Here is a 26,094-nt window from a genome sequence, read left to right on the forward strand (position 1 = left end):
GCCTGGTGGGCTGCCGTCTATGGGGTCCCAAGTCGGACATGACTGAAGTGACTTAGCAGCAATTAGAAATTCAGAATGTGAAGAAAAAAAGGTATCAACTAAATTCCTGCATCTGAGTTTACAGTCTGATGAAGGGGACTGCTGCTGCCGCTGCTGCTGCTAGGTCACTTTAGTCGTGTCCGACTCTGGGCGACCCCAGAGACGGCAGCCCACCAGGCTCCCCCGGCCCTGGGATTCTCCAGGCAACAACACTGGAGTGGGTTGCCATTTCCTTCTCCAATGCATGAAAGTGAAAAGTGAAAGTGAAGTTGCTCAGTCGCGTACAACTCTCAGTGGCCCCGTGGACTGCAGCCTACCAGGCTACTCCATCCATGGATTGTCCAGGCAAGAGTACTGGAGTGGGGTGCCATTGCCTTCTCCAGATGAAGGGGACAGGAGTGCACAAAAGTATCAACTATGGTTTTAGGAAAACAGCATAAACATGAAAAATCCAAAACCCGAATCTGAAAACCATTTCTGCAGAGTATGTATGCGCAGAATTATCTTATCAGCTACAATCTTTGGGGAAAGAGATTAAAATGAGTTAGCTTTCTCAAAGCACAATCTCAATCATGCCCTGAGAAGGAACCTAGCAGCATGCTTGGAGTAAAACTAGAAATAAAGGGTACTGGCTACTGGTCGGGGGGCAAAGTCATATGTAGACAATAAGGACATCTGACAATAACTAGTCATAAATGTTATGTATTGTTCCATAAGAAGTGAAATATGACAAATACATTGCAGGTTGTGCCCCTATCTTCTAGATTATGAGAAATAAACGCCATCATGGGAATAATGTGGCTATATCATACCTGGCACATAGAAAGCTCTCGATAAAGCCAGCTATTATTATTCCTAGACTTCAAGATGACTAGAGACATGGAAGAGAAAATCTAGAAGAGTCTGTGGAATAAAAGCTTCACTGAGGTTGGGGAACCATGATTTAGAAAAGGGAAATGGGACTGTGTTTTAGAAAAGATGGCATGTGTGTTGCCAGGGAAACAGGAAATGTGAGGCATTTTTGGAGTCTACAGCATGGTCCATCTGGCTAAGACCAGAAGCAGAACCAACCCAGGCGAGGTAAGAGAGGAGCAGAGGAGTGATGCTGGCTGTCATTCATCCCAGGAGACTGGCTGTTATTCATCCCAGGATCGACGTGGGGAACCTAGGAGGGCTTTAGCTTGGAGCAGTAGGTAAGATTTCTGAATGATTAAGGGTAACAGATGAGTAAACAAAAAGAGGAAAGGACTGTGCAGGGTAACTGTGAGACCCATAAAGATGTATATAAAATACTAAAAGAGACTGTTCAATACTCACAATCTTGCTGGCGAAAAAAAGAACACATACACATGTAAAAAGAAACATTATAAGCCTGGTCACACAAACATGTATGCAACCTGTCCTACATCCAAAGAGCGATACAACAGTAAGAGCTGGGGTTTCTGGGGAAAAGAAGATGTCCCTAGGGACTGAAAAAAGGCTGAAGATCAGCAGAGAAGGTGGAATTCAAGAGGACAGTCACATCTTCCAAAGACAAAGCAGGGAGGTAGGAATCCAGGCTAGGGAACTAGGAATGCAAAGGCCCGTTTAGGAAACAATAAATATTATTCCTGGGGCTAAAGAAGACAGCTCATTTTGAGAAGTATAGAAGAGAGAAATAAAAGGGTTTCCTTTTATTATTGAAAAGATCTTGAATTCAATCATTAGGCTAAAACAGAAAGTTCATTTTGGCACATACTGATAGTAATATAAAGTTATTTGGGGCCTAATTGAAGAAAGCCTTGAATGCCAAAATAAAGTACTCTGTTGTGTGGGCACCTGGGCATATGAGAGTAAAAGTGTTGTTTAAGGTGAGTGACAGACATATAAAAGTCTCTGCACACACTGGGACATTGTTTGTAAAAGCAAAGTTTGGGAACAACACAAATGTTCTATCAACTAGAAACTGGCCGACTAAACTATGGTTCCTCGACACGATGGAATACAATGCAGCTGAACAAAAGACAAGAAAGTTCTCTATATGGAAAGATCTCCAAGATACACTGCCTAGTGAACAAAAGCAAAGTACAGAATGGTTGCTGCCCTTTGTTTCTACTTATGTGTATAAAAGGGAGAAAAATAAAATCCTAATTTGTCTGCTTCTAAAATCTCTCTGGAAGGATATACAAGAAACCAATAACAGTGGCTGCCAATGAGAGGGGATCCGACTGCCTGGAGGACAAGGATGAGAGGATGACTTTTCAATAATATATCTTTTTGCACTTATAAATGTTTATATTGGGTGAATGCATTACCCAAGAAAGACAAGTAATTAAAAGGTAAACCTTGTAAAAGTTTTAAAAATATGAATTACCATGGTGGTATTTAGTATTGGGTGGGAAAAAGCATTCAGGTAGTTATTGCCAAAGTCGAGGAATGTCTGGACTCTGGACTTGGACAATGGTAGTGCCCTGGGGGATGGAAATCAAGAGACGGATGAGTGATGATGTAGAGGAAAGCTGAAAGTGTCTTTTCCCACAGTGTTTCACAGGTAGTTAATGCATCTCTCCACCTTCTCTGCTATACGCGCGTGCATGCGTGCACACACACACACACACACACGGTTCATGAAAAACACAAAGCCAGGATAGTCTAGCTATCCTGGCTCAGACAGTCACAAAGCCAGGAATATAGTATGCAGAGTTTTCCGAACTTGATTTATGGAGCATCTCTCCAGAGTAGCAAACCACACTCTTTCCTAGATCAGCATAGCCTTCTCTCACCCCTCTATGCAAAAAGAAAGAAAAACAACACTCTTCTCTTAATCCTGTACCACACAGCATCCTCTGCATACTGCATAGGAAACCCTCTTCTCTCTTGACTGCCTTCAATGACACCTAACCCCCTAACAGAAGCAGCTGATGTCCTTATTTTTGCCCTCATGACTCCTCATACCGACCTCTATGACCACACTGGATGTACCACACTGCAATTACCGCTTCATACACTTCTCCCAATCCTACATCATGAGTTCCTGGGGTGCAAGAGCCATGTTTAGTTCATATTTGTATCCCCACTGATTGCCTAGCAGATTGCAGGGCATATAGTTGATGCGCAATAAAAGAATGAATACATTAACTAGTTTGTGACTGTAAAAAATACTGGACTCTGAATTAGGATAGATAGGTGTTAAGTCTTGGCTCTGCTCCTGACTGGCCGTGTGTCATCTCACCTCTCTCTAATGTAACACACTAAGAACTGGATAGAGGGATCGTTGGCCCCTTCCGGCGCTATATCCTATCACTTACTTTTGGCAAAGGCCTATCTAAGTCAGCATCATTCTTGTGCCACTGGAAGGAGCGATGTCCTTATGCCCAGCACAGGAGTTACTTGACCATGATTTCTGTTTGGTGCATCAGGCACAGAGATGGAGGTGGTGATGAAGGGAGCTGTGATGAGGGCTGAATGAGCTGAAGGCTCCCATCTGGTTGTCGCCAAAGGAAATAACCACAGTGGTTACTGGCCTACAGCCAGTACGTTATGTCTTCTTGAAGAATTGCTTATTGAAGTAATAACTCTCTTACATGTCTTCTTTGCTTCCATTTCAGGTAATGCGTGCATCATAAAAAATTCTAAAACTATATTCAATCAACCTTATAGCCGTCCTACTGAATTCTTATTAACTGCTTGCTCATTTTGATAGAAGCTAAATGGGTACAAATGGTTCTCTTGAAGAAGAATTTACTCACAGCTTACAAAAGGAGGTATCAACTTTAAAGAAAGAAAGGTACTATTTGTGCATTTTAACGCAGTACAAATAAATAGCAAACAAGACCTGAAAACGTATCTAACTACTGAGGTGGAATAGTGAATGTTTGCATGTGTGTGTGCTCAGTTGCTTCAGTCGTGTCCAACTTTTTGTGATCCCATGGACTATAGCCCACCAGGCCCCTCTTCCGTGGGATTCTCCAGACAAGAATATGGGAGTGGGTTGCCAGATCCTCCTCCAGGGGATCTTCCTGACCCAGGGATCAAACTCTCATCTCCTGCATTTCCTGCACTACAGGTGGATTCTTTACTGCTGAGCCACCGGGGAAGCCCCAGTGAATATTTAATTTGTGCTAAATCCATTGAAGAGGAATAAAAAGGAGAAAGGGGAATAAATTTAACAGGCAACTGCAATACTTCACATCACTCAGTGGAAATGTCTTATCTGCAGAGCCTAAAAAATGAAAAATAAAAACCAACATAAACTCCAGTTCTTTAACAGTGAAATGTTTCTGAAGATGCATCACCCCACTGCAACTTCGTTCTTGCCTAAAGTCTTTCAGTTCAGTTCAGTTAACTGCTCAGTCATATCTGACTCTTGGAGACCCCATGAATTGCAGCACTTCAGGACTCCCTGTTGGAGAAGGCAATGGCACCCCACTCCAGTACTCTTGCCTGGAAAATCCCATGGACAGAGGAGCCTGGTAGGCTGCAGTCCATGGGGTCGCTAAGAGTCGGACACGACTGAGCGACTTCACTTTGACTTTTCACTTTCATGCATTGGAGAAGGAAATGGCAACCCACTCGAGTATTCTTGCCTAGAGAATCCCAGGGATGGGGGAGCCTGGTGGGCTGCCATCTCTGGGGTCGCCCAGAGTCGGACACGACTGAAGCGACTTAGCAGCAGCAGCAGCAGCAGCAGCAGCAGCAGCAGGCCTCCCTGTCCATCACCAACTCCCGGAGTTCACTCAAACTCACGTCCATTGAGTCGGTGATGCCATCCAGCCATCTCATCCTCTGTCATCCCCTTTTCCTCCTGCCCCCAATCTCTCCCAGCATCAGAGTCTTTTCTGATGAGTCAACTCTTCACATGAGGTGGCCAAAGTATTGGAGTTTCAGCTTTAGCATCATTCCTTCCAAAGAACACCCAGGGCTGATCTCCTTTAGAATGGACTGATTGGATCTCCTTGCAGTCCAAGGGACTCTCAAGAGTCTTCTCCAACACCACAGTTCAAAAGCATCAATTCTTTGGTGCTCAGCTTTCTTCACAGTCCAACTCTCACATCCACACACAACTACTGGAAAACCATAGCCTTGACTAGACGGACCTTTGTTGGCAAAGTGATGTCTCTGTTTTTGAATATGCTATCTAGGTTGGTCATAACTTTCCTGCCAAGGAGTAAGCCTAAAGTCTTTAGGGGACCTTTAATCAGTGTACTCTCTGGCTGTACCAAAACATCCTCAAATGTTTTCTCCAGGACGCTTTGATAACCAACCCAGGAAGCAAGGCCAACGAGACAATCTAGCCAGATAATCTAGCATAGGTCTCAATCCAAAGGAAGACAAAGACAACTTTTGAGAGCTACTTGGGACAACGTAACATTGTAGAGGTCATCATAAGGATAAATAAATGTGCAGAGTCTCCAAAATTGGAAAGTTTCTCTGTCTAACATTTAAGTAATTACAGCCAGGGGAAGGAAGTGGGAACAGCTGGTGTGAGGTTGCCAAACCAAATGGACACAGGGTGGAAGAAACAGAGTTAGCAACCAGGATCTTCTTCCTGAAAGAAAAGAAAGGCACAAGCTGGTGGTTTTTGGCTAGCAAAAAAGACCAGTGACCTTCAAGGTCTTCTCTTCTGAGATCTCTTTCTGTCCCAATGGAATGTGGCAAGTTTTCCACTAAAGTTGGGAAAAAAAGGAATCTTTCTTGTACTCCCCAGCTCCATCTTATTACCTAATTTCAATGCCTCAAAGCTAAACAAAGATATGTCATATGGGCTGCGGTGAACACCATGAGCCTCACTGAGAAGATGGGGCTCATATTTACCCTCTACATGCTGAGTCGGCTTAGGAAGAACACTCCAACACAGGTGTCACAAAACTGGTTCATCTTTAAAGTCGGGGAACCAAGCACACTTGTGTTTATATGCTTACATAAAAGCTCAAGTTAAAAAAAAAACTCAGTCTAACAAAAAACTGGAAAATCATATTTTTAACAGACATATGAAATCTGTGGACAGACATGTAGGAAAATATACCTGATGACAAATCCAAGAATATGGGGCTTGTCTTGCTCTGATGCTTAACTGTGTGTGTGACTCTAAATCATCTCTGTGGATTTAGTTCTCATGTGTGAAGAAAGTATTCCATCTGCTCAATCTGCATGGTAACGACACTTCCCATCTCACTGGGTCATGTTTAAAGACCAAATGAAATAAATTTATGAGAGACCTTTAAGCATTTAAAGTCGTATGCAACATGAGGTATTAATACTATCAAAGCAGACAACCCCAACTCAATTCCTATGTTATCGAATACAGAGGCATCTTACACCTGCGTTGTTTATGATCCTGGGAAGGAACATATCGGGATTATGGAGAAGACATATGAGCAACTGTTAATAAAAAAAAACCTGTACCCAAAATCAGGCTTAATGATACCCAAACTTGAAAATAATCCTAAAAGAAATTCTAGACTTTCTTCTCCTCCTCTATTAATTTTGTTTCATGTTAAAAAATATATCTTAGTGGGAAAACCCTACTGCAAGTTGATACGTATCTTTAAACAGGTGTAAGATGCTGAAAAGTTATGTTTTATACATACAGTGCTTGAAAGAGCTTCTTAACACAAACTTCTTTTAATATGCTGTTATTATTATAATCAACTTCCTCTTCTTTGTCACCATCGCTTCTTTCAGCAAGGCTTCAGTTCAGTTCAGTTCAGTCGCTCAGTCGTGTCCGACTCTTTGTGACCCCATAAATCACAGCACACCAGGCCTCCCTTTCCATCACAAACTCCCAGAGTTCACTCAGACTCAAGTCCATCGAGTCAGCGATGCCATCCAGCCATCTCATCCTCTGGCGTCCCCTTCTCCTCCTGCCCTCAATTCCTCCCAGCATCAGGGTCTTTTCCAATGAGTCAACTCCTCACATGAGGTGGCCAAAGTACTGGAGTTTCAGCTTCAGCATCATTCTCTCCAAAGAAATCCCAGGGCTGATCTCCTTCAGAATGGACTGGTTGGTTCTTCTTGCAGTCCAAGGGACTCTCAAGAGTCTTCTCCAACACCACAGTTCAAAAGCATCAATTCTTTGGCGCTCAGCCTTCTTCACAGTCCAACTCTCACATCCATACATGACCACTGGAAAAACCATAGCCTTGACTAGACGGACCTTTGTTGGCAAAGTAATGTCTCTGCTTTTCAATATGCTATCTAGGTTGGTCATAACTTTCCTTCCAAGGAGTAAGCGTCTTTTAATTTCATGGCTGCAGTCACCATCTGCAGTGATTTTGGAACCCAGAAAAATAAAGTCTGACACTGTTTCCACTGTTTCTCCATCTATTTCCCATGAAGTGGTGGGACCGGATGCCATGATCTTCGTTTTCTGAATGTTGAGCTTTAGGCCAGCATTTTCACTCTCCACTTTCACTTTCATCAAGAGGCTTTTTAGTTCCTCTTCACTTTCTGCCATAAGGGTGGTGTCATCTGCATATCTGAGGTTATTGATATTTCTCCAGGCAATCTTGATTCCAGCTTGTGTTTCTTCCAGTCCAGCGTTTCTCATGATGTACTCTGCATAGAAGTTAAATAAACAGGGTGACAATATACAGCCTTGACGTACTCCTTTTCCTATTTGGAACCAGTCTGTTGTTCCAAGTACAGTTCTTTTTTTTTTTTCCAAGTACAGTTCTAACTGTTGCTTCCTGACCTGCATACAAATTTCTCAAGAGGCAGGTCAGATGGTCTGGTATTCCCATCTCTTCCAGAATTTTCCACAGTTTATTGTGATCCACACAGTCAAAGGCTTTGGCATAGTCAATAAAGCAGAAATAGATGTTTTTCTGGAACTCTCTTGCTTTTTCGATGATCCAGCGGATGTTGGCAATTTGATCTCTGGTTCCTCTGCCTTTTCTAAAACCAGCTTGAACATCAGGAAGTTCACGGTTCATGTATTGCTGAAGTCTGGCTTGGAGAATTTTGAGCATCACTTAACTAGCATGTGAGATGAGTGCAATTGTGTGGTAGTTTGAGCATTCTTTGGCATTGCCTTTCTTTGGGATTGAAATGAAAACTGACCTTTTCCAGTCCTGTGGCCACTGCTGAGTTTTCCAAATTTGCTGGCATATTGAGTGCAGCACTTTCACAGCATCATCTTTCAGGCTTAATTAGACCTTATTATTCAAGTACAGGTATTTCTTTTTTAAAAAACTGTATTATTGAAAAGTTACAGATATAATGAATTCTAGCATGGTAAATTATACTTTACACATAGATTTTAGTAAAACTTTCAAGGATGCATTTTTAAAGGACTCAAATAGGATGGTGGATTGCAGTGCCACAAAGATTAACTTCCAGAGAAAGAAGCACTTATTTATAATGAACAAACAGGTCTAGAATTCAGCTGGGTGGGAGGTGGGAGGCTTTCAGACTCACACCCTCTGTGTGCAGAGGTATTCCTTCTTGCTTTTTAAGGTATTCAAATTCATAAGCCTGTGATGAAAATCTCTACAAATGAAGAGAACACACTCAGAGATGTGATGACATTCTCCATTCACTGCGTAGCATAGATTTCCTTCTCCTTTGGATGAGATCGCAATAAGATGCTAGACACAATGAGATGAGGGAGGGTAAAGGAGGTTAGGAAGGAAAGCAAGGGCATCCTTTGTCCAGTATACACATAATTCCTTTGAAGATGTAATCTTGTTACCTGACATCAAAGAAAACTGGATTTTCCAGTCACAAGCCCTTTCATAAACCTCAGAGATACAACAACTGGAAATCTACTCCTGCTAAAGAAATCTTCATCTAGTTTGTCAGTTCAAGATCTTGAGAGAAAATCTTCATAAAGCAGTGCTCACAGGTATTTATTTATCTATTTCTCCCCAAAATTACTTCCCTTTCCCCCTACTTTGACATGGAATTACATAGCTCAGAGGAAAGTTAGATCATTTCTAAAATAAGTAAAATAAAAGAACTAGAACCTTTTTCTCTCAATAGAAAATATTTTTTCCAGGGAATATTAAGAAGGATATGTGATGATTATATTGGACAGAGGAGATACAGAGGGCCATGGTTTACAAATCAATGGCCAGTTATTAAGTTAGTAAGAGACTTAAGAAAATGTCCAGGAGCAGCACTGTTCCGTGAAGCACTGCCAATATTTCTGGTGCACCAATCGTTAGACTACTTTATAGGATCATATTCTCAAATGACTTTTTTTCCCTAACGTTTACCATCTACTTTGTACCACTAAGGTAAGTGCTACTTTAGAGTGCTGAAAAGAATGTAGTAAAAATTCATTATTAAACTAAGAAAATTATAAACCTTTGGGAAAATACAAATATTAATTTCATACTCAATTCAATCTAAAACTAAATTCATCTTAGTTCTTTATCTTGGTAAAAAAGGTAAAACTAAGAAAAGGAAGTAGTGGTGTAAGAGGAAAAAAAAGTTTTTTGAGTTTAAGAACACTCTAGAATCTGATCTAATTTGCCAAATACATGTGAAAATTCAACTTAAATTCAAGGTTGTTGTTTAGTCACCAAGTCGTGTCCGACTCTTTTGCCATCCCGTGAACTGTAGCCTGTCTGGCTCCTTGGTTCATGAGATTTCCCAGGCAAAAACACAGGAGTGGGTTAGCATTTCCTCCAGGAGCTCTTCCTGACCCAGGGATCGAACCTGAATCTCCTGCACTGTTGACAGATTCTTTACCACTGAGCCACCAGGGAAGCCCTAAGTTCAAGGTATTTATAACAAAATTCCTTCGATCTCCTCAACAAATTACTAGAAACTAGTATTGGGCTGGCCAGAAAGTTCATTCAGGCTTTCCCATAAGACAGTATGAAAAAACCTGAATGAACTTGCTGGCTAGCCCAATATAATCATCAAAATTCACAGCATTGATATCACTGCCTGGTCTTCTAAAAACTATAACCATTTGTTTCAAGTGGAAATGAATATTATCAGCAAAATGGACTCAATATCCAATTTCTCACATACAAACTCCAATGGAGATTGAGTCCCTCTGTACCTACAGATAAAAATCATGGGTCTAAGTACCATGCAACTGTTTGATTGAGCAACTACAATTGTCCCCAAGGTTCATCCATGTAGTAGCATGTGGCAGAATTTCCTTCCTTTTTAAGGCTGAATATACCACATTTCATTTTATCCATTCATCTACTGATGGACATTCAGGCTCCTTCCATATTTGGCTATTTTAAGTAATGCTGTTATGAACACGGGTGCATAAATATCTCTTTGAGATCATGCTTTCAATGCTCTGAGATATATATATCCAAAGTGCAATTGCAGGGTCATATGAAAAAATTGCCATATTGTTAAAAATTGATGATTTTTAAAGGGGTAATTTAGTGATAATGTTACATATTTTGGTTTGTGCACCCACAGTTTCATGTTAGTCAGATCCCGATCTAGAAAATACTAGTTGCATTGAGGCAGAGGAAGAGTTTCAGCCACCAAATATGTAGGTAATATATTCAGTGAGATGACAAAGGATTAAGCCTGTGGATAGATTGCTGTAAAGAGCAGTTTATGAAACCAAATCCCACCTGGAAAGTGACATTTTAAGCAATGGTTACAGAGGAAAACACAACTAAATTTCTTGAATAAGGAATGATCTCACATAATCATTATGTTTCAACATAAGCTGTGTCACCACTAACTGGTATGCATATCAATCTCTAGACAGACATTTATTCTGCAATGGATAAAATGGGAATAAAGCCTATCTTAGTGCAGAAAGAATAATTCCAAATGCATGTGAGGCCTTCTAACCACAGTCAGAACATTAGAAAAAAATATTTGAAATTCAAATGACCAAAATATATTTAAGTTATCCTAAAGGATACATAGGGGCTTCCCTGGTGGCTCAGAGGTTAAAGCATCTGCCTCCAATGTGGGAAACCCAGGTTCAATCCCTGGGTTGGGAAGATCCCCTGGAGAAGGAAACGGCAACCCACTCCAGTACTCTTGCCTGGAGAATCCCATGGACAGAGGAGCCTGGTAAGCTACAGTCCATGGGGTCACAAAGAGTCGGACACGACTGAGAGACTTCAAAAGATACAGAAAGTAACAGACTATAACAATTTTTTTCATTAAAAACATTAGTTATGAAATATTTAAAGAATATCAAACTTAGTTTTACACTCCTTTAGCATAGCAAAGAAAACCACCAACACAAGAAAAAGGCAATCTAATAAATGGGAAAAGATAATTGCAAATATATCTAATAAGAGGTTAACATCCAAAATATGTAAAGAACACATACAACTCAATTTTTAAAAAATCAATTAAAAATGGACAGGAGATCTGAATAGACATTTTTAAAAAGAAGACATACACTTTTCAACAGGTATATAGAAGACGCTCAACATCACTAATTATCAGGCAAAGAAATCAAAACCACAATGAGATATCATCTCACATCTGTCAGAATGGCTATTATAAAAAGACAACGAACTGTTGTCAAGAATATGGAGAAAAGGGAACCCTCATGCATTGTTGGCAGGAATGTAAATTGGTGCAATTTCTGTGGAAACAGTATAAAGGTTCCTCAAAAAATTAAAAATAGAACTGTCATTTTGTTGTTGTTCAGTCATCCAGTAGTATCCGACTCTTCACGACCCCATGGACTGCAGCATGCCAGGCTTCTCTGTCCCTCACCATCTCCCAGAGTTTGCCCAAGTTCATGTTCGTTTCATCAGTAATACCGTCCAACCATCTCATCCTCTGATGCACTCCTCTCCTTCTGCTGTCAATGTTTCCCAGCATCAGGGACTTATCCAATGAGTCATCTGTTCGCATCAGATAACCAAAATATTGGAGCTTCAGCTTCAGCGTCAGTCCTTCCAGTGAATATTCAGGGTTGATCTCCCTTTAGATTGACTGGTTGGATCTCCTTGCTGTCCAAGGGACTTTCAGGAGTCTTCTCCAGCACCACAGTTTGAAGGCATCAATTCTGTGGTGTTCTGCCTTCTTTATAGTCCAGCTCTCACAACTGTATGTGACCACTGGGAAAACCATAGCCTTGACTATACGGACCTTTGTCATATACGATATGATCTAGCAAATGCACTTCTGAGTGTTTATTTAAAGAAAATGAAAACACTGACTTGAAGAGATATATGCACCCCATTCACTGCAGCATTGTTTACACTAGCCAAGACATATAAGCAACCTAGATGTCTATCAATAGATGAATAGATAAAGATGTGCTACATACACACACAAACACGCACACAGGAATACTACTCAGCCATAAAAAGAATGAAATCGTGCCGTTTGCAACAACATAAATAGAACCAGAGAATATTTATGTTGAGTGAAGCAGTCAGACAGATAAAGACAACCTCCATATGATGTCACTTATATGTAGAATTAACAAACAAAAGAGGCAAACAAAACAAAATGGAAATAGACTCATAGATACAGAGAACTATAGTTGCTAAAGGGGAGGGATCTGTGAAGATAAGGAAAATTGGTGGAGGGGATAAAGTGGTACAAGTTGCCAATTATAAAATAAGTAAGTCATGCGGATATAGTATATAGCATAGGGAATAACAGGAATAAAGTACTTTGGCCACCTGACGCAAGGAGTCAACTCATTGAAAAAGGCCCTGACGCTGGGAAAGACTGAGGGGAGGAGGAGAAGCGGGGGGACAGAGGATGAGATGGTTGGATGGCATCACCGACTCAGTGGATATGAGTTTGAGCAAACTCTGGAAGACAGTGAAGGCCAGGGAAGCCTGGCATGCTGCAGTCCATGGGGTCACAAACAGTAAGACACGACTTAGTGACTGAACAACAACACAGGAATAATATGGTCAATGACACTGTAATGTACTGTATACAGAGAGATGGTAGCTAGACTTGTGGTGATCATTACTATGTTATACACTTGAAATTAATACAATATTGTAAGTTGATTATACTTCAATTTAAAAAATTAACAAAATTTTTCACACACCCATGGATATAACCACCCAGACTTAGAAATGCAATGTATATATAGTTGAAGACTCCTTAATTCTATTCCACCTATCCTTCAGAGAAGTATTCATAATTTATTTATAATTCTCATATATACTTCTAACCTTTATTACATAAATGTATAAAGAGCATTGTCTTGCACGTGATTGCATTTTGTACAGATGGCATCATACTGTACTCATGCTTCTATACTTTGTTTTTTTCTCTTAACATTGCTTTTGAGATATACTAATAGTGGTACAGAAAGCTCTAGTAAATTCAATTTTAAGTGCTCTAAATATTCCATTAAATGACTAAACCAGAAAGTATTTATATTCATTCTTCTGTTGATAGATATTTACCAATTTCTGTGATGGGAGGATTACCACAAACAATGTTCACATAAGCTTTCTTGATTATATCACCTTATGCAAGCTAAAGACTTCTTTAAACAGAAATGATCTTTATTTTTCTCAAAAAATAAAAGAATCAGAACTTAACATTACAGATCAGTGCATTTTAAGAAAACTATCACAACTTACATATTTGAAAGAGTTAAATGAAAATGACAAACTGAGTAAGAAAATCTTTCCGTAACTTTCAAAAGTAAATTTAAAATGAAATTTTAGAGGATTTGATATGATTAATCTATTTTGAGTAATTTCCCTGTGTATCCAAACATGCCTTTATTTAAGATTTTTTATTACTTTATTTAAAAAATTTTTATGAGGCATAATTGACATATAGCATTATATTAGTTTCAGGTGGGCCATATAATGGTTTGATATTTGTATACACTGCAAAATAATCATTTCAATACATATAGTTAACATCTGTCACTACAGATACTTACAAAATTGTTTTATCTTATAAGAACTTTTAAGGGCTACTTTCAAAAAATATTTTTTAAAAGAGAAAGAGATTAGTTGAGACTACTAATCTGGGCAGAAGAAATATCAGTGGAACTATAAATATTCCATTAAATGACTATACCAGAAAGTATTCATATTCATTCTTCTGTTGATGGATATTTACCAATTTCTCTGGGGGAGGGATTATCACAAACAAAGTTAACATAAACTTTCTTCATTATATCTCCATATGCAAGCCAAAGATTTTTTTTTTAACAGCACACATCTAGAGACAGAACTGCTGACTCTTGGTGATAAACTCAGTTGATGTTATAAGCTATTGCCAAATTGATCTTCAAAAGGTAGTGCCAACATACTCTTCTACCAGCAATGCATACACTTCCCATACTTCACAGCCCTGCCATTGGTATAATAAGGGCTTTTAATTGTTGACTATCTGATAGTGTGAATGATATTTCCTTGTTTTGTTTTGCTTTGCTTTTATATGAAGCATTATTTAAAAGTGAGTGGGGAGTGACCTAGAGAAAAGAGAGGGAGCTAAATAAGGGAGAAGGAGAAGGAGTCAAGATTTATAGCTGAGAGGTGTTGTTATAAAGGAATTTCTTTTTGTTTTTGTCTTCATTTATTTTTTTTTCTTCATTTATTTTTTACCTTTCTATTTTATATTGGGGTACAGTTGATTAACAGTTGTGATAGTTTCAGGTGTGCAGCAAAGTGATTGAATTATACATATCTATTCTTTTTCTGCTCAATATTATGTAACAACTTAAACAGGAAAAGAATTAATAAAGGAATTTCTGATGGGAGGAGAAATGGTTCATTAAAACAACTTCGTCATTCTACACAACAGCCATTCATTTCTCCCAAGCTCTTTCTGATGACAGATGGATTCCATGCTATTTGTCCCACAGCCTGTCAGCCAATGGTTCCAGACCAACAGTCCCATTTACTGAGAGACCCCAAATAAAGATCTGATCATTTCTATAGTATACCAAATAAATCAGAAAACAATTGTTACAGCAGTTTCTGATTTTCAAACAAACGTAAATCTCAGCAGAGTCTCATTAATAGGCACATAAGATGTTTTCATGCTATCTATTTAAAGAAAATTGTGTTATTACTCTAAATAAGTTTTTTCCTATTTGCTAAGGAAAAAATATCTATCAACTTCCCTTTCTCAAAGGGGAATGATGATCTTCTTTCTGAAAAAAAAAAAATTTCATTCTTGCTACAGTGAGAGAGTACTTGTAATTTAAAACTGATACAAATTCTATTGCAAATATATGATCTGATTAGAGTCTAAATATCCTTTCATTTGCATACTGAGACATAGATTTTTAAGTACTTGTATGGTTCCTATCTATCAGGAGCTTAAACTTTAAAAAAAAAAAAAAAAAAAACTTTCCTGTGATTTCTTCCTAAGAATTTGCTGCCAAAGAGAAACAGTTCTTTTCAACAAGAACAGTAGATGGAAATAAAACTGGTGCAGGTGTACTTTCTAGATGTCCAAAGAACCAATTTGAGTGAAGCTAGATATGCAACAAGAATAGCATTCTCATTCTGTCTTGCCCTGTGAAAATAGGGAGATACTTCATTTTTATTTCATTTACCTAATCCATATATAAATACATTATTTATAAATATCTCTTATTTTGCCAATTTCACAGCAGCTTTCCTTTCTGTTGCTAGATGGTGGGGATAAAAATTTCACTTATAACTACCTGCAACAGAAATAATTTTTAAAAATTAAACACACACACACAGACCTTCCTCAGCAGCAGAACCCAAGGAACCCAGGGCTCAGAGGAGGTTGTTAGACTGAAGGAAAACACTTTCTACCCTAGAATTTTGTACTTTGCAACCAGATACTTGGGCCAGGTACAAACTAAATAAGAAAATAACAAAAGCTTACATTTAATGGAAGGAGGAAGACAAAAGAAGGGATGGATGTTACATGAGACAACCCAGGACGTATGGCTGATGGGTTTTTCTAAATGAACGCACTTAAGAATGTCTGCTATCCTTCTTTTTTTCTCTCTCTCTTTTTTTAAAATTTTACTTTATTTTTAAACTTTACAATATTGTATTAGTTTTGCCAAATATCGAAATGAATCCGCCACAGGTATACATGTGTTCCCCATCCTGAACCCTCCTCCCACCTCCCTCCCCATACCATCCCTCTGGGTCATCCCAGTGCACCAGCCCCAAGCATCCAGTATTGTGCATCGAACCTGGACTGGCAACTCATTCCATATATGATATTATACGTATTTCAATGCCATTCTCCCAAATCATCCCACCCTCTCCCTCTCCCACAGAGTCCAAAAGACTGTTCTATACATCTGTGTCTCTTTTGCTATCTCATACACAGGGTTATTGTTACCATCTTTTTAAATTCCATATATATGCGTTAGTATACTGTATTGGTGTTTTTCTTTCTGGCTTACTTCACTCTGTATAATAGGCTCCAGTTTAATCCACCTCATTAGAACTGATTCAAATGTATTCTTTTTAATGGCTGAGTAATAGTCCATTGTGTATATGTACCACAGCTTTCTTATCCATTCATCTGTTGATGGACATCTAGGTTGCTTCCATGTCCTGGCTATTATAAACAGTGCTGCAATGAACATTGGGGTACACATGTCTCTTTCAATTCTGGTTTCCTCAGGATGTATGCCCAGCAAAGTATAACTTTCCAAAACTGGACCAGGAAGAAATAGAAAATCTTAACAGACCCATCACAAGCACGGAAATTGAAACTGTAATCAGAAATCTTCCAGCAAACAAAAGCCCAGGTCCAGACAGCTTCACAGCTGAATTCTACCAAAAATTTAGAGAAGAGCTAACACCTATCCTACTCAAACTCTTCCAGAAAATTGCAGAGGAAGGTAAACTTTCAAACTCATTCTATGAGGCCACCATCACCCTAATACCAAAACCTGACAAAGATCCCACAAAAAAAGAAAACTACAGGCCAATATCACTGATGAACATAGATGCAAAAATTCTTAACAAAATTCTAGCAATCAGAATCCAACAACACATTAAAAAGATCATACACCATGACCAAGTGGGCTTTATCCCAGGGATGCAAGGATTCTTCAATATCCGCAAATCAATCAATGTAATACACCACATTAACAAATTGAAAAATAAAAACCATATGATTATCTCAATAGATGCAGAGAAAGCCTTTGACAAAATTCAACATCCATTTATGATAAAAACTCTCCGGAAAGAAGGAATAGAAGGAACACACCTCAACATAATAAAAGCTATATATGACAAACCCACAGCAAACATTATCCTCAATGGTGAAAAATTGAAAGCATTTCCTCTAAAGTCAGGAACAAGACAAGGGTGCCCACTTTCACCATAACTATTCAACATAGTTTTGGAAGTTTTGGCCACAGCAATCAGAGCAGAAAAAGAAATAAAAGGAATCCAAATTGGAAAAGAAGAAGTAAAACTCTCACTATTTGCAGATGACATGATCCTGTACATAGAAAACCCTAAAGACTCCACCAGAAAACTACTAGAACTAATCAATGATTATAGTAAAGTTGCAGGATATAAAATCAACACACAGAAATCCCTTGCATTCCTATACGCTAATAATGAGAAAACAGAAAGAGAACTTAAGGAAACAATTCCATTCACCGTTGCAACGGAAAGAATAAAATACTTAGGAATATATTTACCTAAAGAAACTAAAGACCTATATACAGAAAACTATAAAACACTCGTGAAAGAAATCAAAAAGGACACTAATAGAGGGAGAAATATACCATGTTCACGGATTGGAAGAATCAATATAGTGAAAATGAGTATACTACCCAAAGCAATTTATAGAGTCAATGCAATCCCTATCAAGCTACCAACGGTATTCTTCACAGAGCTAGAACAAATAATTTACAATTTGTATGGAAATACAAAAAACCTCGAATAGCCAAAGCGATCTTGAGAAAGAAGAATGGAACTGGAGGAATCAACCTACCTGACTTCAGGCTCTACTACAAAGCCACAGTCATCAAGACAGTATGGTACTGGCACAAAGACAGAAATATAGATCAATGGAACAAAATAGAAAGCCCAGAGATAAATCCACGCACATATGGACACCTTATCTTTGACAAAGGAGGCAAGAATATACAATGGATTAAAGACAATCTCTTTAACAAGTGGTGCTGGGAAATCTGGTCAACCACTTGTAAAAGAATGAAACTAGACCACTTTCTAACACCATACACAAAAATAAACTCAAATGGATTAAAGATCTAAACGTAAGACCAGAAACTATAAAACTCCTAGAGGAGAACATAGGCAAAACACTCTCCGACATACATCACAGCAGGATCTTCTATGACCCACCTCCCAGAATATGGGAAATAAAAGCAAAAATAAACAAATGGGACCTAATTAACCTTAAAAGCTTCTGCACAACAAAGGAAACTATAAGCAAGGTGAAAAGACAGCCTTCAGAATGGGAGAAAATTATAGCAAATGAAGCAACTGACAAACAACTAATCTCAAAAATATATAAGCAACTTCTACAGCTCAATTCCAGAAAAATAAATGACCCAATCAAAAAATGGGCCAAAGAACTAAATAGACATTTCTGCAAAGAAGACATACAGATGGCTAACAAACACATGAAAAGATGCTCAACATCACTCATTATAAGAGAAATGCAAATCAAAACCACTATGAGGTACCATTTCACGCCAGTCAGAATGGCTGTGATCCAAAAGTCTACAAGCAATAAATGCTGGAGAGGGTGTGGAGAAAAGGGAACCCTCTTACACTGTTGGTGGGAATGCAAACTAGTACAGCCACTATGGAGAACAGTGTGGAGATTCCTTAAAAAACTGGAAATAGTCTGCTATCCTTCTAACCAGAAGTAATTGGAGTCAAGTTTAGTGGTCAAGGGGGCCAGACTTTGGACTCAGGCAGACCTGGACCCAAATTTTCTACATCACCTTGGGCAAATGATTGATGTCAGAATCTCAGTTTGCAATCCTATAATTTGGTGATGGTATATACACCTCAAAACTCAGGAGACACAGGTTCAATCCCTGGGTCGGGAAGATTCCCTGTAGGAGAGCATGGCAACCTACTCCAGTATTCTTGCCTGGAGAATCCCATGGACAGAGGAGCCTGGTGGGCTACAGTCCATAAGGTTGCACCAAGTCAGACACGATGAAGTGACTTAGTGCACACATGCATATACCTCAAAGTGATGTTTTAAGAATTAATCCGGTCCCATCACTTCATGGCTAATAGAAGGGGAAAAAGTGGAAGCAGTGACAGATTTTATTTTCTTGGGCTCCAAAATCACTGCAGATGGTGATTGCAACCATGAAATTAAAAGACGCTTGCTTGCTCCTTGGAAGGAAAGCTATGATAAACCTAGACAGCATATTAAAAAGCAAAGACATCACTTTGCTGACAAAGGTCCGTCTAGTCAAAGCTATGGTTTTCGAGTAGTCATTCATGTATGGATGTGAGAGTTGGACCACAAAGAAGGGTAAGCACCAAAGAACTGATGCTTTTGAATTTTGGTGCTGGAGAAGACTCCTAAGTCCCTTGGATAGCAAGGAAATCAAACTAGTCGATCCTAAAGGAAATCAATCCTGGGGGACTGATTCTAAAGATGAAACTCCAATACTTTGGCCACCTGATGAGAACTGACTCATTGGAAAAGACAGTGCTGTTGGGTAAGACTGAATGTAAAAGGAGAAGAGGGCAAAAGATGATGAGATGGTTGAATGTCATCACTGACTCAATGGACGTGAGTTTGAGCCAACTCTGGGAGATGGTAAAGGACAGGGAAGCCAGGCGTGCTGCAGTCCATGGGGTCACAAAAAATTGAACGTGACTTAGCAACTGAATAGCAATACAATAACAAAAGGGCTTAGTACCTAGCACATAGTAAGTGCTCAATAAAAAACAGCAATTATGTATTGTACACAAGAAATGAGCATATTTTAGATAGACAAGCCTCTTTAAAGAACTATTTTATTCAAATACCAATAACACTTTTATACAAAAGCTGGCTGAAAGCAATTAAATAAATCAGTTTATTTGTCCCACACAAAGTTCTGATAAGATTAGCTTTATCTCTTTCTCTCAAATGTAATTTTAAAAAATTTCCTTAGGAAAGAATGGGCATAAAATTAAATCACCAGATACCAGTAGGATAAGGATAAAAATACTGTAGAGTGAAAAATGTCCAACACAACACTGCCTGCTTAAAATGAATTTACTGCAAAGAAAATAGAACACAAAGAATAAAATAACCTCTTCATCAACTTGCTAATATAGGTTTCAGTTCAGTTCAGTTCAGTCACTCAATCATGTCCGACTCTTTGTAACCCCATGAATAGCAGCATGCCAGGCCTGTCCATCACCAACTCCCCAAGTTCACCCAAACCCATGTCCATTGAGTCAGTGATGCCATCCAACCTTCTCATCCTCTCTCATCCCCTTCTCCTCCTGCCCTCAATCTTTCCCAGCATCAGAGTCTTTTCCAATGAGTCAGCTCTTCACATCAGGTGGCCAAAGTATTGGAGTTTCAGCTTCAACATCAGTCCTTCCAATGAACACCCAGGACTGATCTCCTTTAGGATGGACTGGTTGATTTCCTTGCAGTCCAAGGGACTCTCAAGAGTCTTCTCCAACACCACAGTTCAAAAGCATCAATTCTTCGGCGCTCAGCTTTCTTTATAGACCAACTCTCACATCCATACATGACTACCGGAAAAACCATAGCCTTGACTAGATGGACCTTTGTTGGCAAAGTAATGTCTCTGCTTTTTAATATGCTGTCTAAGTTAGTCATAACTTTCCTTCCAAGGAGTAAGTGTCTTTTAATTTCATGGCTGCAATCACCATCTGCAGTGATTTTGGAGCCCCTAAAAATAAAGTCAGCCTCTGTTTCCCCATCTATTTGCCATGAAGTGATGGGACCAGATCCCATGATCTTCATTTTCTGAATGTTGAGCTTTAAGCCAACTTTTTCACTCTCCTTTTTCTCTTTCAAACAGTACTAAATCTCTTCATCAACCTGCTAATATTGGTTGCCAATACAGGTTGTAAAGAGTACTAAATCAAACTGTTTAATTACAAATGCATCATCATGAAATGTATGGTACATTAATTAAAGGGGTAAATCTGGGGTAAGATTAAGTTTTTGCTGTTGTTTAGTTGCTAGGTAGGGGTTTCCTTAAAGAATTGCTCCAGGTGAAAAACAGATTAGACAGACAGGAAAAATCTCTTACAACTATTTCAGAGTATTCTGGGAAGGAATATCCAATCAATCCCCAGCACAATGGCCTGGCATGCAGAAAAGGTATTTGCTAAATGACACTGCATATTTTGTAGAGAAAGCCATACAAGCTTTAGATCCTCAGATAAAAGCAAAACACGACTACATTTTTTCCTTGGGTTTGGGGTTAGAGATCTTCATATACCAATTCTGAAGTGATTAGAAGTATGGTTCTGGGTTTCAGGACTCCACATCCCAAGGTTGGGTTTTTTTGAATTAATTTTTATTGTATTTTACCAAGGTTGGCTTGGATTTGGGAACCTGAAGTGATAAATGAGAAAAAGCCACAAAGAGCTAGATGCAAGTTTCACAAAGGAAATGATTGATTATGAGGTTTGGCATGAGTTACATGATGAACTGTTAGATGCTTTTCAAAGAATCATACAGTGTAAAATCATTTGGCGTTGCAAAAGCATTTTAGGCAATCTTCTTGAACGGAGAAAATACCCTCCTATCATTAAGTTCCTCTCATGGAGAGAATGCCATGAGACATGTTGAATTTTGTAGACAAATATGGTACGTTTTTCTTCCTCCTCTTCTCACTTTAACTGAAATCATATCCCAGTGACAGAAGACGGCAATTTTCTGGTGATATAGAGTTTGTACTCAGAGAACTTTCAGTAGACACATACTTCTAGTAGGTGATAGGTGTGCCCAAGGAAACTCCCAGTGGTGACACAGCATGAGGGCTGACCACACATTAGGTACTCTCTTCTTTCTCCAGTGTGTTCAGTGACAACTTCCTGTTCACAACCATCTCCTCAGCTGCAATTCCAACTGGAGCTCAGAACTCAATACTAAGTTTTCCCACTAACTGTGTATCAGCAAATTTCCACACTGAATTACAGCTAAACCTCGCAATGTAACTAGTTACTGTTGCATAATTATTTGACTGACAATAACATCCTACCACAAACATATGCTACTTGACTGTTTTTTTTCTGGATGATGGAGAGGTATCCCTAAAACTCTGGGGCCTAAAGTAAATATTTAGTAAACAAGTAAAGTACCTTCAGCGACTGCAGAGAGTCTGAATTAGTATCACAGTAGAGGATGATGTTGTTGGCCATGCTGAAACTTTCTCTCACTCCAAGGTGGTAAAATAAGGATGGTTGTCGGAAGGCATCACTCATCTCCACCACGGCGATATCTGCAAACAGAAAACAAAGTCCCCCAAATGATGACACCTAAATAATGCTCAGTAAGCACTTTTTTGTTACAATAACTTAGTATTCAAAGAGGAAATGATAGGGATTTTCCCTCTTCATTTACCACTGAATTTTAAATTAGCAGTTCTATCGGAAGTGGTTTTACAAACTGCAGCAAAACTGCATTTTTGCTTTTTTTTAAAAGAAAAGGATCATGTAATTACTGGAAACTAAGGAGAGTCTGCAATGGTGGAAAGTGGGGCTAATGCACTCTGTTAAATTTTAACACTGAAAACAAGCTAACTAACTTTCCAGAAGTAGATCCATGGGAAACAGCAGTTAAGTTATCAACGTAAAATGAAATTTTAAGAAGCAAACAGGTAAAATTATGAGTCCATCCAGAGCTGAATTTTATAACAAATATCTAGCAAGTCCTTAGCAAGTATAATCAAGAAAAAGAGGAAGCAAAGGTATAGAAATTATGACTAAGAGAGAGAATACAACTATAGATACAAGTTCTTCCAGACTTCACAGATGACTAACACCAAGGTAGCATTAACTTGGTACCAAAATTTGGCAGTGTCACAAAAATAAAATTCAGATTAGTTTCAAATTCATTTATATATACAGACAGAAACATGAAAGAAAAATGAGCAAAATGTACCAAGCACTATATACTATAAGAACACTAGATCATGGATTTAAAATTTATTTGGGGAATGCAAGGATGGCTCAGTGGAAAAAACTCATCAGTGTTCCCAAAGATTCCTTAGTACTTTATGTAAAATTTAGAATCCACTTTTCATTAAAAATAACTGCAAACTGAAAATATAAGGGCACATCTTTAAATTGAAAAATAATACGTATTTCATAACAGCTTTGTACTTTCATAGGTATTCCCATGAAAATCAGGAAAAAGACAAGGCTGTCTTTTTTCTTACTACCAGTACAGTATCTGAAAATCCTAACTGATGCAATAAGATTTAATGAAGTACAGACATATAATTCTATAAAATAATTATCATTACTTGCAGATGTTATGATTACCAACCAAAAAACCACAATAGAATAAATTAAACAACTATTATATGTATTAATACAATTTAACAAGATGTCAAGGTGCAAAATTATGAAAATCAACAGCTTCCTTTAAAATCATAATAAGCTTCTGGAAAATATAATAAACAGATCCTACTCAAAATAAAAATATTAGCATACAACAAATTTAACAAGTGATACTAATTTGTTTAAAATATGTGCAATATGTGATAGGTGAAAGGTTAATATCTTTATTGTTATCTCTTATCTCTTTATCAGTTCAGTTTAGTTGAGTTGCTCAGTTGTGTACAACTCTTTGTGACCCCATGGACTGCAGCACACCAGGCTTCCCTGTCCATCAACAACTCCTGGAGTTCACCCAAACTCGTCTCTATTGAGTCAGTGATGCCATCCAACCATCTCATCCTCTGTTGTCCCCTTCTCCCACCTTCAATCCCTCCCAGCAGCAGGGTCTTTTCAAATGAGTCAGCTCTTCACATCAGGTGGCCAAAGTATTGGAGTTTCAGCTTCAACATCAGTCCTTCCAATGAACACTCAGGACTGATCTCCTTTAGAATGGGCTGGTTGGATTTCCTTGCAGTCCAAGGGACTCTCAAGAGTCTTCTCCAACACCACAGTTCAAAAGCATCAATTTATCTCTTATTGGTCAATTTAAAACAAATAAGCAACCATAAAACATTACATTATAGAAAATTAGGCTGTGGACATAGGCAGGTAAAATCACAAAAGTGTAACTAAAATGGCAACATCACATATCAGATCAGATCAGATCAGTTGCTCAGTCGTGTCCGACTCTGCGACCCCATGAATCACAGCACGCCAGGCCTCCCTGTCCATCACCAACTCCTGGAGTTCACTCAGACTCATGTCCATCGAGTCAGCGATGCCATCCAGCCATCTCATCCTCTGTCATCCCCTTCTCCTCTTGCCCCCAATTCCTCCCAGCATCAGAATCTTTTCCAATGAGTCAACTCTTCACATGAGGTGGACAAAGTACTGGAGTTTCAGCTTTAGCATCATTCCTTCCAAAGAAATCCCAGGGCTGATCTTCAGAATGGGCTGGTTAGATCTCCTTGCAGTCCAAGGGACTCTCAAGAGTCTTCTACAACACCACAGTTCAAAAGCATCAATTCTTCGGCACTCAGCCTTCTTCACAGTTCAACTCTCACATCCATACATGACCACAGGAAAAACCATAGCCTTGACTAGATGAACCTTTGTTGGCAAAGTAATGTCTCTGCTTTTGAATATGCTATCTAGGTTGGACATAACTTTCCTTCCAAGGAGTAAGCGTCTTTTAATTTCATGACTGCAGTCACCATCTGCAGTGATTTTGGAGCCCCAAAAAAGAAAGTCTGACACTGTTTCCACTGTTTCCCCATCTATTTCCCATGAAGTGACGGGACCGGATGCCATGATCTTCGTTTTCTGAATGTTGAGCTTTAAGCCAACTTTTTCACTCTCCACTTTCACCTTCAAGAGGCTTTTTAGTTCCTCTTTACTTTCTGCCATAAGGATGGTGTCATCTGCATATCTGAGGTTATTGATATTTCTCCAGGCAATCTTGATTCCAGCTTGTGTTTCTTCCAGTCCAGCGTTTCTCATGATGTACTCTGCATAGAAGTTAAATAAACAGGGTGACAATATACAGCCTTGATGTACTCCTTTTCCTATTTGGAACCAGTCTGTTGTTCCAAGTACAGTTCTAACTGTTGCTTCCTGACCTGTATATAGGTTTCTCAAGAGGCAGGTCAGGTGGTCTGGTATTCCCATCTCTTCCAGAATTTCCCACAGTTTATTGTGATCCACACAGTCAAAGGCTTTAGCATAGTCAATAAAGCAGAAATAGATGTTTTTCTGGAACTCTCTTGCTTTTTCGATGATCCAGCGGATGTTGGCAATTTGATCTCTGGTTCCTCTGCCTTTTCTAAAACCAGCTTGAACATCAGGAAGTTCATGGTTCACATATTGCTGAAGCCTGGCTCGGAGAATTTTAAGCATCACATACAATTTTAAACATCACATATAAAACTATTCTATATCTCACTCCTAATAAATGATCACTAAACCAATACAAAGTTTTTTTTCCTATCAAGGGGCCAAAGATATTTCAAAATACCCAATGAAGATGCAGAGAAATGGTATTCTTACATGCTATGGGGAAGTGTTAACTCTTTAGGAGATCTTGAGTCCTTAAAATTATGCATATTCTTTGACTCAATAATTCCATTCCTAAGAATTTATCCTGAGAAAATTCCTATACATGTGGCAGATTTACTTGTAAGTATATCCACTGAAATATTATTTTTGCAGTAACATTGGAAAAATGCCTAAATATACATTATTAGAAAAATGACCACAAATACACACACACACACACACACACTATATTTAGGAAAAAAGTAAAATATATACATTATAATGTATAGCATACACATTAAAACGTAATGTATACATTATCATCAATTTATTATTATATATATTCTATATGTATAGATGTACATGAATAAAAAAGTTTTGGAAAGTTGTACAGCAAAATGTAAACTGTGATAACAACTGTGTAATGGAATTATGACTTATCTTTTCCTCTTTATGCCTTCTATATCTTATACAATTTCTTTTATGAACACTGATTACTTTTGTAATTTAGGAACCCACCAAAATATAAAAAGAACATTGAAGACCTGCATGC

At 38.6% G+C, this 26,094-nt stretch overlaps 1 protein-coding gene across 1 annotated transcript in view; it reads right to left on the reverse strand.

Moving 5' to 3' along the window:
• The window catches only part of MAP3K5 (mitogen-activated protein kinase kinase kinase 5), a 228,648-nt gene that overhangs the window by 142,825 nt on the left and 59,729 nt on the right, over positions 1-26,094 (reverse strand). Inside the window, exon 2 of the mRNA NM_001144081.2 lies at positions 22,206-22,345. Within this exon, the coding sequence (NP_001137553.2) occupies positions 22,206-22,345 (140 nt within the window). The remainder of the gene's footprint in view (positions 1-22,205; positions 22,346-26,094) is intronic.

Source organism: Bos taurus, chromosome 9 (genome assembly GCF_002263795.3).
Source record: "Bos taurus isolate L1 Dominette 01449 registration number 42190680 breed Hereford chromosome 9, ARS-UCD2.0, whole genome shotgun sequence".
Classification (NCBI taxonomy): domain Eukaryota; kingdom Metazoa; phylum Chordata; class Mammalia; order Artiodactyla; family Bovidae; genus Bos; species Bos taurus.